Source organism: Adiantum capillus-veneris, chromosome 3 (genome assembly GCF_014529385.1).
Source record: "Adiantum capillus-veneris isolate H3 chromosome 3, ASM1452938v2, whole genome shotgun sequence".
In the NCBI taxonomy this organism is placed as follows: domain Eukaryota; kingdom Viridiplantae; phylum Streptophyta; class Polypodiopsida; order Polypodiales; family Pteridaceae; genus Adiantum; species Adiantum capillus-veneris.
In genome coordinates, this window is record NC_140933.1 from 122,187,565 (window position 1) to 122,202,883 (window position 15,319).

Sequence of the window (15,319 nt, forward strand, 5' to 3'; positions counted from 1 at the left end):
GCGATCCTGCTGATGTCACTCTTTACCAAACTGTAGTTGGCTACCTCATTTATGTATGCAACACGAGGCCAGATATTCAGTTTGCAGTCTCGCAGGTCAGCAGATTTATGCATAGCCCAGGGTCTAAGCATTGGCAGGCTGTCAAGAGGATTTTCCGCTACCTTAGTGGCACTTTACATCTTGGCTTGTTTTATCCCAAGGGGGGAGCATTGCCGCCAGACTTACATGCTTTTTCGGACTCAGATTGGGCTGGTTGTTTTGACACGTGAGTGTCCACAAGTGGTTTTTGTTTCATGCTTGGCAGTTCATGTATATCATGGTTGAGCAAGAAGCAACCTACTGTGGCCACTTCGAGTTGTGAGGCTGAGTACAGGGTAGTCTTCACAGCTACGGTTGAGTGTGTATGGCTCAGACGCCTTATGGCTGACTTGGGTGTTGGACAGGACACTGCCAACACTATCTACACTGACAGTCAGAGCGCATTGGCAGTTGCGAGGAACCCAGTTTTTCATGCTCGCACAAAGCACATTGAGGTGCATTACCACTATGTCAGGGAGAGGCTCTCAGCAGGAGAGATCAGCTTGGCTTATGTGCCAACACAGGACAACCTTGCAGATCTTTTCACAAAGGCATTGTCTCGTGAGAAGCTTGAAGCTTTCCGCAAAGCTTTGGGCTTACTCCCCTTTGTGGACTGATCCTGTCCTCAGGGCATGGCACTTCCCTTTACTCATGTGCCAGCTCTCGTTCACCGCATCACTCCAGGGGGGATTTGTTACCATATACATGTGGTAGTGATGTGTGTGAACACACTAGGACCGCCGGGGCATTTTTTCCCTCTTTAGGAGGTTTTTTCCCCCGTGCATTGTATATACGCCCATCACTCTAGGGCTATCTATCTTTCCATTGCACACTAAGTAACACACTCTCTATTGTGTGCCTTGAGCTTCCTTCGTCTTCTCCAAGCTGTGTGTGTTTCTCTGCAACTCTAATTCCAACATTCCACACAAAACTTCACCTCCATGATGTGGCTGCTCTATTTAAACATAATGTGCGAGATAGAGAGTCAATTGCATATATTTCATTAATACTTCAATGGAGAGATATTACATCATTCATCTGGGGTGTCCATAATTTTCTTGGCCATTTCTCTTGTACATAAGGCGACTCCGTGGAGTAAGAGGGAGTGTGGGGTTAGTCGAGCCAATAGAAGCATGTATCCCTATTTGGGCTAGCACCTTGCTGTAGAAGCCAATCCCAATTGCAGTATATGGCGGGTACTTAAAATACACATTATTTAGTGAAATGAACATGTTAAAATTTCATATATGAGCAAGAAGGGTACATAAAGTAATGGGGTTCTTTCTTAAAATACACATTATTTAGAGAAATAAACATATTCAAATTTCATATTTCATATATGAGCTCAAAAAAGGTCCCGCTGGGATTCGAACCCAGGTCGCTGGATTCAAAGTCCAGAGTGCTAACCACTACACCACGGAACCAAGCACGCCCGTAACGAGGACAGTTTGCTATATAACTATTATATTTGCTCTACCTACATAAGCGACTTTGATAAGGTTGATTCAGAGGCTGGAAACCCTACAACTGACTGCGCGTCTTTGAAGCTTAGTGGACATGGTAGAAAGTTCTGCTGCTGCGGTTTCGTGATGTAGTTCAGGCACATGCGGGTCCTTGCGGGAAGAGGTTGAAAGACATGCTTCAATTTAGTGAAGAAGGCTCAACTCTTGTGACTGGCTGCCATGCCCACTAAGTCGCACTTGGTGCTGTCTTGATGGCATTATCTGCATTGGATGGATTTCACAAGAATAGACATAGGCCTAGATACGTATGTGCGTATGCAGAAACCTTGCACGAAATCAAGGATTTGGGTACATCTCTATGTATACATTTGTGCTTGATCAAAGATTTGGCTAAGTATCCATGTTGAATACAGAAAATTATTAAATAATTATAATTATTATTATTTAGTAGCAAATCGCACATATCCCGTGCGAGGCAATACAACCTTATGAGCGTTTTGTCCATGAAAAATCACCATTTTACGATCACAAAAATGTCTGTGAAGCCCAATTTTGAGGGATAATCTGATGACAAGCATTTTTGGTGAAGTACCTTAGGCTTCAATGTTCAAACCCTTGGCAGATTTCATTTTGATAAATTTTTGGCTGATTATTATTATTATTATTAATCTTTCAAAGAGACCTCGATGCCCTATCCAACACATCTTGAACCCCAAGAGCTTGCACTGCACAGAGAAATGGGCCACCCAAATCAACTGCTCCGGCGATATCCAATAGTGGTGTTCTGCCGGTAGACATAGCACTTTCAGCCATGTGGTTACTCTTCTGCCCAAGTCTGGTTTGCACTAATACTCTCCAATTACAGGCATTTTTCGACCAATACATATGAGAATTAATTTTGGGGTCATGTGTTTCTCTTTTCTCTCGCCAGAAGATCTTGGGCATCTACAATCAGCCTCAGTTTCAATTAAGAGGAGAGAAAACCTACAAAAACTCAATACTTTAGCATAGAACCCCTCCAATCCAATGTAGCCAGTTTACCTCTAAAATTTTCCACAATACTGTTTTTCAAAATTTTGAACAGTACCAAGAAATGCCTTCTCTATTTATGTTTTCTTAATTTGTTGGAACTGCCGGAGGCAGTTGCTAATGCATCGTTTCGATGTTTACTACAAAAATGTGGCCTTGTATCTAGGGCCACAAGTAGAATTTTCTAGTTGGCCCCCTCCCCCCCCCTCTCTCTCTCTCTCTGTGTGTGTGTGTGTGTGTGTTCAAGCTGTGTCTTCATATCAATTGATTTTCCTCTTTCTTCATCTCTACTCCATTTGTCCCTATGGACACCTTGTTTGAAATGTGACCACTTTAATGGTGTAGGGAATGGTTCCTTCCTGATCATTCCCAAAAATCCATGGCAGAGGCCGGGAGTCGTGCGGAAGCATTAATTTCCTGGGGAATGGTCAGCAAGGGATCATTACCGGCTGTCAAGCGTCAAGGCTAGGGGGGTCAGTCACAATGATAACAGTGCTGCAGAGGGGCGACAGTTATGCACGGGGAAGGAGCTTCAGAGATCAGAAAATTCTCCGTGCTGAGTTGTCACTTCTGATTGAGATCCCTCTGCCAACACTGTTCTTGCTTCATTCCAGGTGCTGATGTGTCAAACGGCGATAACATCCCCGGTGCTGAGGTGTCACCCTCTGAGTTGTGGCCAGCAGCTGACATGGTTAACATCCACAACGGCTGCAGCTCTGATTACAGCATTTAATGACTGTCTGTTTGACTGCAATGACATGCAGTCCCCCAACCCTCGACCTTGACGGTAGAATCAAGCCTCTTTACTCTTGACTGATGGCTACATTTCGAAGCGCTTAGCTTGCTCCCACAAATACAACTTACAAGGTATGCAAGCTAACTCCTGCTACATACCATCAGATTTTGTGTACAGCTTTCAAAGTGACCTTTAAAACATATTGCCATTACAAGCATTAATGCAACAAGCAGACTCATGGAAAGTGACACCGAATGACACACAGAGATTTTGATTTCTGGACACCATACCCAAATGAGCTATACTCCTCTTTGTAACTTAACATAGTACATTATAAAGGAAATCTCTTCAGCAGAACTTATGCAAAGCTAATTTCCACCCTAAAGTTCATTATAGTCTGATATTGATACAAGAACGGTGTGCAAAAGGTCCTTTACTTTGTGAAGGTCCTTGCTATCGAAGTGAGACTGTGATTTCCCTCTATCCATCATCATATTTACCTGTTTGTCCATCTCCTTGAAAGCTGCTACAAATGGCTCTGAAATGAATGTTTTTGGGCCTCCTTTCTTTGGGAGCCTGCAGCCCAAGAACCTTTGGCAGACAATGCGCAGCGCCCCAACTGCTGCACTATAATCCTCAGTATTTAAGGAGGCTGCAGCATGCCATAAGAAGAGAGAAGATATGCCTTCCAAAACCAGACGGTCTCCCCTTTGTAGCAGTTTGCCGATCCTGCCAAGAATTTCCCTTGAGAAAGCAAGCTTCTGATCCACCTTTGAAGCAGGTTGCAAGTATTCTTCAGGCTCTTGACGATCTTCTTGACCAGGGTGCTCATCTTCTGCCATTGGAGAACCGGGTTCATTTTCCTCTTGATTGCTTGTTTCAGAAGCAGACGCAACAAGACTAGCAACCCAGGGCTTCAAAGATTTTTGGCCGAGGCAGACCAAGTCATTGAAGCAAAGGCACGAGGCATCGGCCTTCTCTTCACTTGAGATCAAAGCTACTGTCAAGGATGATATGCTGATTAAGAGGTCTGGGAACCATGGGTTTAGGGCTGCAAGCAAGGACATTGATCCCTTCGAGCCAAAAATGGATTCACTGAAAACCAAAAATTTCAGAAGGCTATTTGCTAAGTCTGCAAACTTGAGAGCTTCTTCTGTGTTGTTTCTCAGCGTAAGATACAACATCTTTCCACAATGAGATACACAAGTTTTGATGTATGGAAGGATGTCCTTGGCTTTGAAACCCAAAACCTTACTGCTAGCCTCCACCACTTCCCATTTCCTCAGCCAGCTCATTATCCATTCCATCCACTTCATTGGATATTCTAAGCAAGCTCCCAGAAGAGCACCATCTTTCACCAGCTTCAGTGAGACAAAATATAGAAGACTCTCAAGTGAAGTGTTCAATAGATTGACCCTGCTTACAAACACTTCAGCCTCGGAGCTGTTCTTGGTGCTTGCACCTGTGAAAGAAACCCGTTAAAACATGTAAATGCTCTACAATGAATCAATACAACGTTAATTTGAAAAGATGGCAAGAAAATAGTGCTTGACTTGAAAGGGCCTATACCACAAGGAGTGTTGTTTGAGATGTCTGTAAGAGCCTCTCTACGTTGAGCTTGGCAATTTCGAGAGCGTTTGGCTCGTTTTTTCATTTGGAACATGGGGGTGGTTGGTTGAGGAATATTTCGTAGACTTTCTGTCCATTCAATCAGCTCCTTAGAAACTTGAAGTATAGAGTTATTCTGCAAAATTTGGGAAGCCATATGGATGAGAAAATAAGTGACATGCAGATCAAGACTTGGGATGTTTGCGTAGAAGTTGCTTCAAGCTACTCACTTGCTCCATTTGTCTTTCCTTGGCATTTCCTGTCTTCTGTCCAGCATTCTCTTTCAGCATCTTGTGGACCGCTAAAGTTGCATAAGCCCTTATTGGAGACCCTTTTAAGAAGTCAGAAACAGGAATCTCCATGCTGCTATGCAAAACAAAATGCACTGCGTTCCTTAAGCCCGATACAAGAGTAGGTAAGCTTTCATGGGCAAGAAGTTCCTGCCTTGTTTCATCCACCTCTACAAGGTTCTCAAGATGCCAAGCAGCACCTAAGGCACTTTGAAGATTATCCAATGGTCTAGGGACCTCCACACCCTTCTTGGGTTTCCCTAATGTGACTTTTTTCTTCATAGACTTCGTCCACGGAGACTTGCTGTCAGATTTCTTCTTCTTTCCGGACTTTGCAGAAACAAAGGTCGTACCCAGCCCTTCATTCCCCTCAGAAACTTGGGCAAGAAGTTCAACAAGCGTTTTGACAAGGTCATCAAAGCCACCCCATGCAAGCATTAAAGAGTGAACAGACCTAGCTTCATTGCAGTTAATGGAGCTAAGAGTAGCCTTCGAGAAATTAGTTATAATCTGGCTACAATACTCAAAAAGCTCAGGCACGTCTGTTGGATTGATGATCGAAACCATCTGTACAATGGAGGTGCGTGAACTGGAAGTGGCAGCACCGCTCAAGAGTGCCCTCAATTTTTTGCTTGTCAGAATTTCACCCAGTAACATCTTCAATTCTTTCTGATTTGCAAGGGTGTGACAGAGCTGGTTCAGGACAGCAAAAATACTTTCTTGCGCTTCAGCTTCTAGCCCATGTGGAGAGGTCCCATCTGGAGAGGTCAGTAGATCAACAAGAACCCTGACAAGCTCCAATAGAGAGCTTTGAGTAACCCCTTCAGCTGAAGCCCACTCGCAGAACCTTACTCCAGCCTTCGGTGACCGCTTTATCAAGGCAACACAACGATTGCACGCTTCGAGTACAGGGACTTTTGAAGGAAAATAAGAAGGGATTAACAGCTTGGTGAGCCGCCTTGCAACTGCCGGCTTGTCGCTTTCAAGTGCAGATAATAGCAATTCCAGACTTGTAACCTGCGGCAGATAATCAATGACGCAACATGCTGATTATTTGAATGTGTTTAGGTAAACAGAGGAACGACAAAGAACGCATAGTTAGCCAAGTGATTTACCTTCAAGAATGAGATTGCTCTGATGCCTTTCAATGCTAGGAGCATATCCGCCATCTCAATACGCACAGACAGATTACAATCAGAAAGCAAAGGTGCAAGCCTTGGGAGGATTACTTTCAGAAGATCATGACTCGCTGGATTTTCTAGCAGGTATGTGACTCCTTGTAGGACTGCACACCTTACTGAGCTACTGGAGTAGTCATGGGCAACCTCATCAACAATCTTGGAGAGGAGTTTAACAGTTAATCCTGATGGAACCACTTCCCAAAACAATCGGAGCACCCTACAAACACCTTCTACAGCTGTGACTCGAACATCTGGACATGAATCAGTTAGCAGTTTTTCCATAAAGAATAACTGCTTCTCTAGTAGTAGATCATTCTCCTCTTTTGAAGCATTGGGATTCTCCAAAGGAAACATATCTATCAGCAAAAGCAGAGCGTTCCGCCGAACATTTGAATTTGCTACCTATCACATTTTCCAAACCAGAACAATTAATATGATTACTTGCAAATAAACAAGTCGTCTGTGCTAATACTAACTAGAGCTTGTTACATACAATGACTCTCGGACCAAGAAACCGCTAACCTGAAGGGATCTAAAAAGAATGGGCTCTTGAAGCGTGAAGAGTAAAGTTTCTACTCCATCCTGAGCTCTCTGGCAAGTGAATGCCGCCAAAACCTTTCGGATTGAGGATGCCAAAGTTTTGGAGGACGCATAGACAGCACCTTCTATCAAGCCCTGCACACATGAATCCTCGATCTCTTGCAAACAAGGGCCTGAAGCTGTTCTCCATGCTCGAAAAATTATATCCCCATAAGCCTCAAGGATTGACTTTCGACCAAAAGGAATCTGAGACCTCACCATCACAATAAGCTCCTTCGTGAGTTGGACATTGATGTTGAAGAGAAATGATATAAAACGCCAGCCATCAGGAGACCGCAGATAGGCAGGTGTGAGCATGCATCTCATGAGAAGATGCTTCAAGTCCTCTATGGTCTCATCAACAAAATCAAACAGAACAAATGCTTCGCGCATGCCGTATACACGATGAACATTCACCTTGCGACCAACCTCCAATGACTTTGAAAGCAAAAAAGGCAGGGACTGTGCAATTAGGGACTCTCTTCCAGGGAGGTTATCTTTCCACCAATTCTCACAAAGTGTAGCTATGATATCCTGTAGCTCCAAATCGTCTTCAAAGAAGACAAGCTGATCATGGAGTGTTTGTACTGTAGGGAATAGATCACAAGGCTGAAAAGCCTTGAGAGGATGTGAAAGCCCAAATTGAGCTATCATGGCACACGCCTTGAGGCTGGCCATGACAAATACTCGTCTTCCACTATTTCCACTGTCCTGACCTCGGCCTTTTGCCCCTGCTGCGGGAGAAGAGCAAGCTCTCTTTCTTCTCTTGTGCTTAGGAGAGGGTGTTTTGAAGCAGTCAACATGTTCAAATTGTGAGTTACCTAGGTTTTGAAATGCTAAAACTTGGACATTTGCAAAGCGGGCAAGGGCACTGCAGAGACTAGCAGCCTGCTTCTTGGAGCTTCTGTGGATGGCAGACTTGAGAGCAGCTTTGTTTGGGCGTGTCTGGTTCTTCACAATAAGAAATAGCAGCTCATCAGGAGATGAATCCAAGGCAGCCAAGAATATCTCCTCCATTTCGCTATGCACAGTATCAAAAGCAGCTGAACCCTAATTTCTATCTGTTGTTTGAATCTGCATAGATGTGGAGAAAGCGCCAAATCTAAGCACAATGGAGGAAAATTATATTTCATGTTACCGAAATTCCCACTCTGCATACAGTGGCGTCCACATACTGGCGCTCCTCAAGCTGCATTGCCGAAATGCTTTAGCCCCTACTTCCGTCCAATTCCGAGCCTTGTAGACAATTGAGGAGGCTCCAGCATGCTTTAAGCAAACATTAAGATATGGCCTGAGTAGCGATGGATTCGAGCCAGCAAGAAAGAAACTGTAAGTAAAGTTCACCTCTGGGGCTGTACATGGCGAGGGAACAATTTGAATGCTCCTTTTGAGACGAACGGTCATTACTCAAACAAGGTGAAAATACACGGGGGGCCTTCTAGACTTAAGAAGACATTCCCTTAGCACGGCCTCAACACTAAGGGGCACGGGAGCTTTGAGGAAGTCCAAGTGGTGGGATCAAGGGCGCGAAAGTGGGGCATCGTGATTGAGGTCATCCGGGCGCTACACGTGGCTAAAAAAAGTAAACTTGGACGGGGTTTGGTAAATGGGGACGTAAGGAGGTAAACTCGGACGGGAGGATGACGTGGGTTGGAAACGTGGCGCGAATGGGCTAAGGTGGAGTCCTAGGTGGCATATAATGGGGTGGGGGTGGGCTGAGGTGGACGGCTTGCATGAGGCCTCATGAGGGTCTACCTCGTACCGCGTGATGGGGACCTGAGGATAGGGGCTGAGTGAAAGCGTTCTGGGTGCGGGAAGTTTTGCTGCTAGCTGATGCGAGAGGGCTTGGGGGAGGGCCTACATTGCGTTGGACGAGCAATTTGGGGCCTCTATACTAATTTACACAGACAAAGATTGGAGCCAGGGCGCAGGCCTCGCAGGTCCTCTCGGAGGTGGAGATTGTAGCGCAGGTGCAGATTGGGATGGTAGGCAGGACTACCAGGTGTGTGTGTGTGTGTGTGTGTGTGTGTGTGTGTGTGTGTGTGTGTGTGTGTGTGTGTGTGTGTGTGTGTGAGAGAGAGAGAGAGAGAGAGAGAGAGAGATGTGTCCCTCTCCCTTCTCCTTCCTGCATATTTTTGCCCGAATGATTTGTCCTGCTTGTCCGTGTATGGTGAGGATGCCCATTATGGTGCTTGCATGTTTCCATGCTATGATGAATGGCTGTTGGTGTTTCTTACAATAAAAGGTTCATTCTATGGTGATCACCATAGGAAAAACTATGGAGCCAAGAAGGCCACATCAAGAGGTGCATGCAAAGAAGCTGGTTGGAAAGAAGCATGGGCCAGATCCTGGCAGGGGCACGGGGGAGGCTTTGCCTGTAAAAATTGCTCGTTGTAGCCCTCGGCTAAGGGAGAAGGAGTTAAAGAAAATGGAGAATCAGCCTTCTCCATGCTCAGGCAAGATGGCCCAAGTGGGGACACCAAAATCAGCGAATCCGCGCCCAAGAAAGAAGTTGGAAGGCATGTTTGAAGGGCATGATCAGAATGAAAATCTAGTGGATGAGAAGAAGGTTGGAAGGACTAAGGAAAACCAAAAGAATCTTGGTAAAGCAAAAGTTGGTGAAGGCAAGAGGGATCAACCGTGCGTCGAAATGGTAGGCGACGGAGTGCAAAACAATATGGATTCTTTGAGGGGAGAAGGAAACAGAGGGATTGGTGCATCCTTAGCCATGGCTAAACCCTTGCCATATGTTGAGGTCTTCTTGCCTAATGGAAGGCTTGCACAGCAATGTCGGGTGAGCGACAAGTGCCCTCAGCAGTTCCACTTTGAGTTGGTTCGATTACGGATGGAGAGGCATCTAAAGATAGAGCATGAGCTTGATGTGGCCATTCCCCTTTGCAAGGGAGGTAGGCATTCCAATGCTGAATTGGGCTCAAGAGCAAAACCGCCAAATGCAAGAGACAATGCACAGTGGCGCAAGCAAGCGAAGATGCGATAGAGATAGAAAGTTTGCATTAAATCTGAAATAACAGAGCGCCTTCATCGTCTTTGAGCAGCTGAGAAGTGGGATAAGCTCAGGCCTGAGTTTAGAAGAGTCTCAAAGGTAGAGTTTGTTGAGAAGATTGTGAAAGAGCGCATGGACCGCAACCAGCAGCGAATTGACGAAGGCTATGAAAAGAATGTAAGCACCATGGACACTCCATTGAGTTTACATATTATTGCATTGTGCTTCATTATTACATTTGTTGTGGCATGTTTCTTTGTTAGTCCTAGTTCACTTGAAGGTGGATTGTTTGCTCGAATGCGGTCCTGGTTTATTGAGACGGGTTTAGGTCCACATTCAGATTTCTCTCGTTAAATGGCTGATTTAGGCATAATCACCTTGGAGGATTATCCTTGCAAACCATTTACCATTAATGAGTTGAGGCATGTTTGCTTGCCTAGTCCCAGCTTATCTTAAGGTGCATTGTTTGCTAGAAGTTGTCCTAGTTTATTGAATGGTCGATTTAGACACAACGAAGTCTATGATTACTTGTGTTGAGGCATGTTTGCTTTCTTGGTCCTAGTTTACAAGGCAGTGCATTGTCAACGAATACTATCCTTGCTTATGATTAATTACTTGTGGTTGAGGCATGTTTGCTTTCTTGGTCCTAGTTTACAAGGTAGTGCATTGTTTGTTGGTAGTTGTCCTAGTTTACCAGTGGCTTTTGGAGGGATTTTAAGCTAATTCTTGGCGTCTTGATTGAAATCATTTTATGTAAAATTGATGGTTTCTTACAGGCTGCTTGTGGTGTTGGTTTTTTGGCTACATTCATCTAAACATGTTGGGTTGAATGGAGGCTAACACTGAGCTCAATCCTCGATGTTGTTATGTATGAAATGTATGCATGAATGGTCTAACTTGTGGTTTCATTTGGTTGACTGAATGCAGAGGCGGCTTAAGGTTTTACCTCCTTGGTTAAATGTCATGATGGACGACATTAAGGACAGGAGCCAGCCCATGGGCAACTTCAAGGGCAAGGAGCTAGAGGAGGATGCGGATGATTTTCAGTCGAACTGAGAAGATGAGAAGGCTAGAGATTATGAGTGGACTCTAATGGAGGATGAAGACATCAAGGAGGATATAGATGGCCAAGAAGACGAAGAGGAATGCAGGGAGGAGGAGGGGAGAGCAAGCAACACAAAAGAGGGCTCCGCTGACTCGACTTCCCTTGGGCTTGGAGATACACCGCCCTCACTGCCTCTTGAGAAAGACAAGAGGACTCTCAGATTGTGGAAACAAAGGAGGTGCTTGTTGTTGCAGATACAGATACATTTACCCAATTTGCATCCATGACGCTGATAGCCGTTTTTCGGCTCTCCATAATTGCCATAGTAAGCTACCTCACCCTACCAAAATCACCCAAACACTATGGCTATCCCTACCATTTCACTGTAAATAGGCGTGTGTGAGTTAGGGGACTTTTTCCATATTTTCTTAAAAAACCCTCAGCTAGCTAGTCACTGGGCTAGTTGAGTCAAAAAAATAAATAAAATCAAAAAAATAAAATATATTATGGCCTCTTTGTGTGTAAATATTTCATTGTATATATGGCCTAAATATAGGGATTTTTTATAATTATTTTGGTATTTTATTTAAATATTTCTACTTAGGTGTGTGTTTTATTAAACCTATGTACACCTTCTTTCATCCTCTTACACCATAATTATATTTTTTGCCAATATGTATATACTCTAACCTCATATTTTTCCTTTATACAAATCACTCCCACATTTTCACCCTCACCCTCGTGAAAACAAAAAATTGATTTCTACTCATTGGTTACTTTTATTATATTATTTACTTGCATACCTTTTCCTCTTTCACCCAAAATAATTCAAGGAGGGACCATATCATATGATTCCAATATCTTTCCATATCCATAACTCCTCCATATTTTTATTATTATTTTTACTCATTATTCTAACACCATGTGCTCATTGAGCTAAAGTCCATGAATAGTCCATACACTAGTCCCACCATGTATATATTTCTTTATTCACCAATAATCCTCCTCCATGCATGGGTCAAGGGCAACTTGGATGCTTTGTATTATAATATGACAAAGTAGGGGCTCACTCTTGGATGCATTGTACAAATTCAACAAAGGAGGGGGCCAGTAAAAGACTTTTGCAGGCATAAAAAACAGGCTTTTTGGTGAGAGTTTTGGCACCTATCTCCACTCCGAATTTGGAGCAGTGGTCAAAAGAGAAAATGTAGCCCACGCTCTGAATAATCACCTCAAATTTTTTCATGATTTTTGGAGCTACCAACGGTGAGCTATGATTTTTTTAGTGGACCCCAATCTGCCCACTTTTCTCACAAGTAGCCCATAGTCTTCTCTCACCTCTTTCCACACTTCTACACACACACACACACATTCCTCTCAATCCCTCACTCAAACCTGCACCTTCAATGGTTTCTCTCACCTTCTTCACCATTAACCTCCCCACTTACTTCCATAGCTCTCATATGAGCTCTCCATGTATATACACCATCTCTATGCCTCTCTCTATTACTTCCAAAGTACAATTCCATCTTACCCCTTATATATATACATAAATTCAGCATGTGTACCATGCTTAACCTCTGCAAATCAAGAGATCTCATCAACGGAATTACCATTTTCATCACGATAATCAACCTTGGCGGCGGTGGCGTAAAGAAGGGAAGACGAAGAAGAAGATCGATAGTCATTTTGAGAACCTACACAAGTAAGTCCAAAACTTCTTCAAGCTTCATCATCACAAGGATTTGCTCACTTCATTCAACCATCTTACTTCAACCATCCACCTCATTCTACCCATTGTAAATGTAACATTAACTTTCTAGTGATTACTAACGCTAACCACTAACATACTAACACAAAATAGAATTGACCTAACCATAAAAGACACCTCACCTCAAGACATGTACAAAGTAACTCTCTCTCTCTCTCTCTCTCTCTCTCTCTCTCTCTCTCTCTCTCTCCCCTTACTTAAAACTTTACTTTCACCTTATCTACCATCAATAATGCTCTCTTTTGAGCCCACATCCATGACTCAAGTAGACAAAGAAGGCCTGCAATGTTTTGATATTCAAAAAAATCAAAATCCTGATTTGTTAGCTTGTAAATTAGGATTTCTAATAATCTTAATGAGGGGTCTCCAACCTATAAATAGGCCCCTCTCCTTCTTGTAAAACAACCTCCAATATCTCACATAGCACCCCAACACTCTATGCGTGAGGAGAGACTTAGGTGTAGCAACCACTTGTGAGCTTCACTCTTGGTGTGAGAGAAGCCTTCAAGCTACACATTGCAAGTGAGAGAGCGTGAGTTCCACAAATCTCAAAACCACTATTGTATATGCTCCTTCATCATCAATAAATTGAGGTTTGGTGCATCAAAGGCGTGATTCGACGTTCAAATCTTCGTCCTTCCATTTGTGCAATACGGTTTGGTGAATTCAAGGTGACTTGTGTGTTTTGAGTTTTTATCGGTTGATCTTGATTTTAGAAAGTGTTTTAGTGTGTTTTTCATTGCCAGTTTTTTGTCCATTGTAAGAGGGTATTGTGGTGAGAGGTCTCCCACACCCTAAGACAGTGTGTGTGTGTTTTGGCAATGTTTAGCAATCACTAAGCATTGAGTGAGTTTTGTACAAGTTCTATGATAGCATCATAACGAACCATCTCCATTTGCAAGTCACAAATAAGGTATTACGCAAGATCCTTCCCTCTCTCTCTTCCCTTAGCTCTAGCTCTCTCTGGTCCATTTCATGTGTGTCTTGGTGTGAGGTTGCTTGTGTGTGTTGTGTGGTGCATCTTCTTGGTTGTGCCAAAATCTCTCTTGCGTCCTAGTTCGCATACCATAACTAGGTGGTGCCCCTATCTTGTTTGGGTTTGGCTGTGGGTTTGTTGTTGTGTTGTGCTTGTGGTTGCCCCAGCCCCAATTGAGCAGCACGGGAGCCTTGAGGGGTGTTTAGAGGTCGCCTCTCTTGTTGTCCGCCCCGGACCGCCTCGCCGCTAAACATTGATCTTTTGCACGAGGAGGTAGTGGGACATCTTCCTAATTGCAGTAATGGCATGCATTATTTGTTTGTTGTTATTCTTGGCAGGTTTAGGGTGTCAGATATTTTCGAATGATTCAACGTAAACTCTTCTTTTAACCATGCAAGGAATTGTGAAACAACATAGATCAAAGCTGCAAATTCATTCGTCAATGAAGACCCGGGTTGTTGTTGATGTCTCATCCCCACCTGGTGCAGCTCCAACCAGACATGTGTTTCTGAATTTTGCCATACAAAATGGACAATTAAGAGTTATGGAAGAAGGGGGAGGTAGGGCTGTCACGACACGAGGAACATCGCAGCTGCCATGTGGTTACAAGTCATGAGCCAGTTCTTAATGTTTGTTTCCTTGCTGGTTTTTTGTGCCTCTTCTTCTTCTATAAAACTTGTTGTTAGCAGCAAGATACTATGGATACCATTTTTTAGAGTTCTCTTTGTAAAACACTTATTATTTTGATAAATCGAGAATATTGTAACTCTTACTTTCTCGGATAAACTCTGTAATTAATGAGCCGGGGCTACAAGCTTCCAGATTGTATCAACCTGTCATTTCCCAGCTTTGGTAGAACTCCAGATTATTAGCTTTGACCACCCAAAAACCTTGGCTTAAGGTATAAAAGCCAATTTTTGTAAGTTTTTAATAAGTTTTGGATAAGAAATACACAACGTGAGCTAACGGCACTCACTCCTCTCCTTCTCGCGCTTCCTACTCCCTCCCCGGTTGTCACATTGCAGTTGCGTTTGTTGCATTGCAACTGTAGGTAAGAGCTCTACGCATTGACATAAGCAGTTCACAGTAATTTGTAGCTTTTGGTGGTGTCGACCCGCGGCCTAATTTCATCATAACTAAGAATTTACACTTTCAAATAAAAAACTAAGCATAGGCGGGGTATTGGGGCATCATTACTAAGCATTTAGATGCATTCTGGGTCAAAAACAACTAGGTCAAAAATCCACTGCTGTTAATTATCGCGATTTTGGAACTTGACCTAAAGTGGGGTTTGAGACCATAAGCATGTGTGCTTAGGTCTTATAAACATGTCCTAGAAGTTGCGTTATGTTTGGATGTCATTTGATGCTATAACAGATGTGATTTGTTTGCCGATGAGCGATTGGCTTTTGGTGATTTCAGTCACTTGAGTGTAGCTTGAGTTAAATGCGAGTTGTTAGTTGTTTTCTGAGAGATTGACAACCTCTTGTAGCCTCTATGCACTAGTCGAGTCAGCTTCGTCCCATGGATTGACAATTTCGTGGTTCTCGCTAATACTG

The 15,319-nt window shown here is 43.5% G+C and overlaps 1 protein-coding gene and 1 non-coding gene across 2 annotated transcripts; both read right to left on the minus strand.

Moving 5' to 3' along the window:
- Nucleotides 1–1,430: 1,430 nt before the first annotated feature.
- Nucleotides 1,431–1,502, minus strand: TRNAQ-UUG (transfer RNA glutamine (anticodon UUG)). Its single transcript has one exon. It is a non-coding gene; the product is annotated as a tRNA-Gln (tRNA).
- Nucleotides 1,503–2,992: 1,490 nt separating this feature from the next.
- On the minus strand, nt 2,993–8,360 carry HEB1 (ARM repeat superfamily protein). Its single transcript, XM_086509118.1, has 6 exons — nt 6,908–8,360; nt 6,320–6,787; nt 5,145–6,221; nt 4,876–5,050; nt 3,807–4,768; nt 2,993–3,278 (listed from the first exon to the last, which is right to left on the minus strand). The coding sequence occupies exons 1-6, from the start codon at nt 7,979–7,981 to the stop codon at nt 3,135–3,137; spliced, it is 3,900 nt and encodes a 1,299-aa protein (XP_086365244.1). The 5' UTR covers nt 7,982–8,360; the 3' UTR covers nt 2,993–3,134.
- Between the last annotated feature and the right edge of the window lie 6,959 nt (nt 8,361–15,319).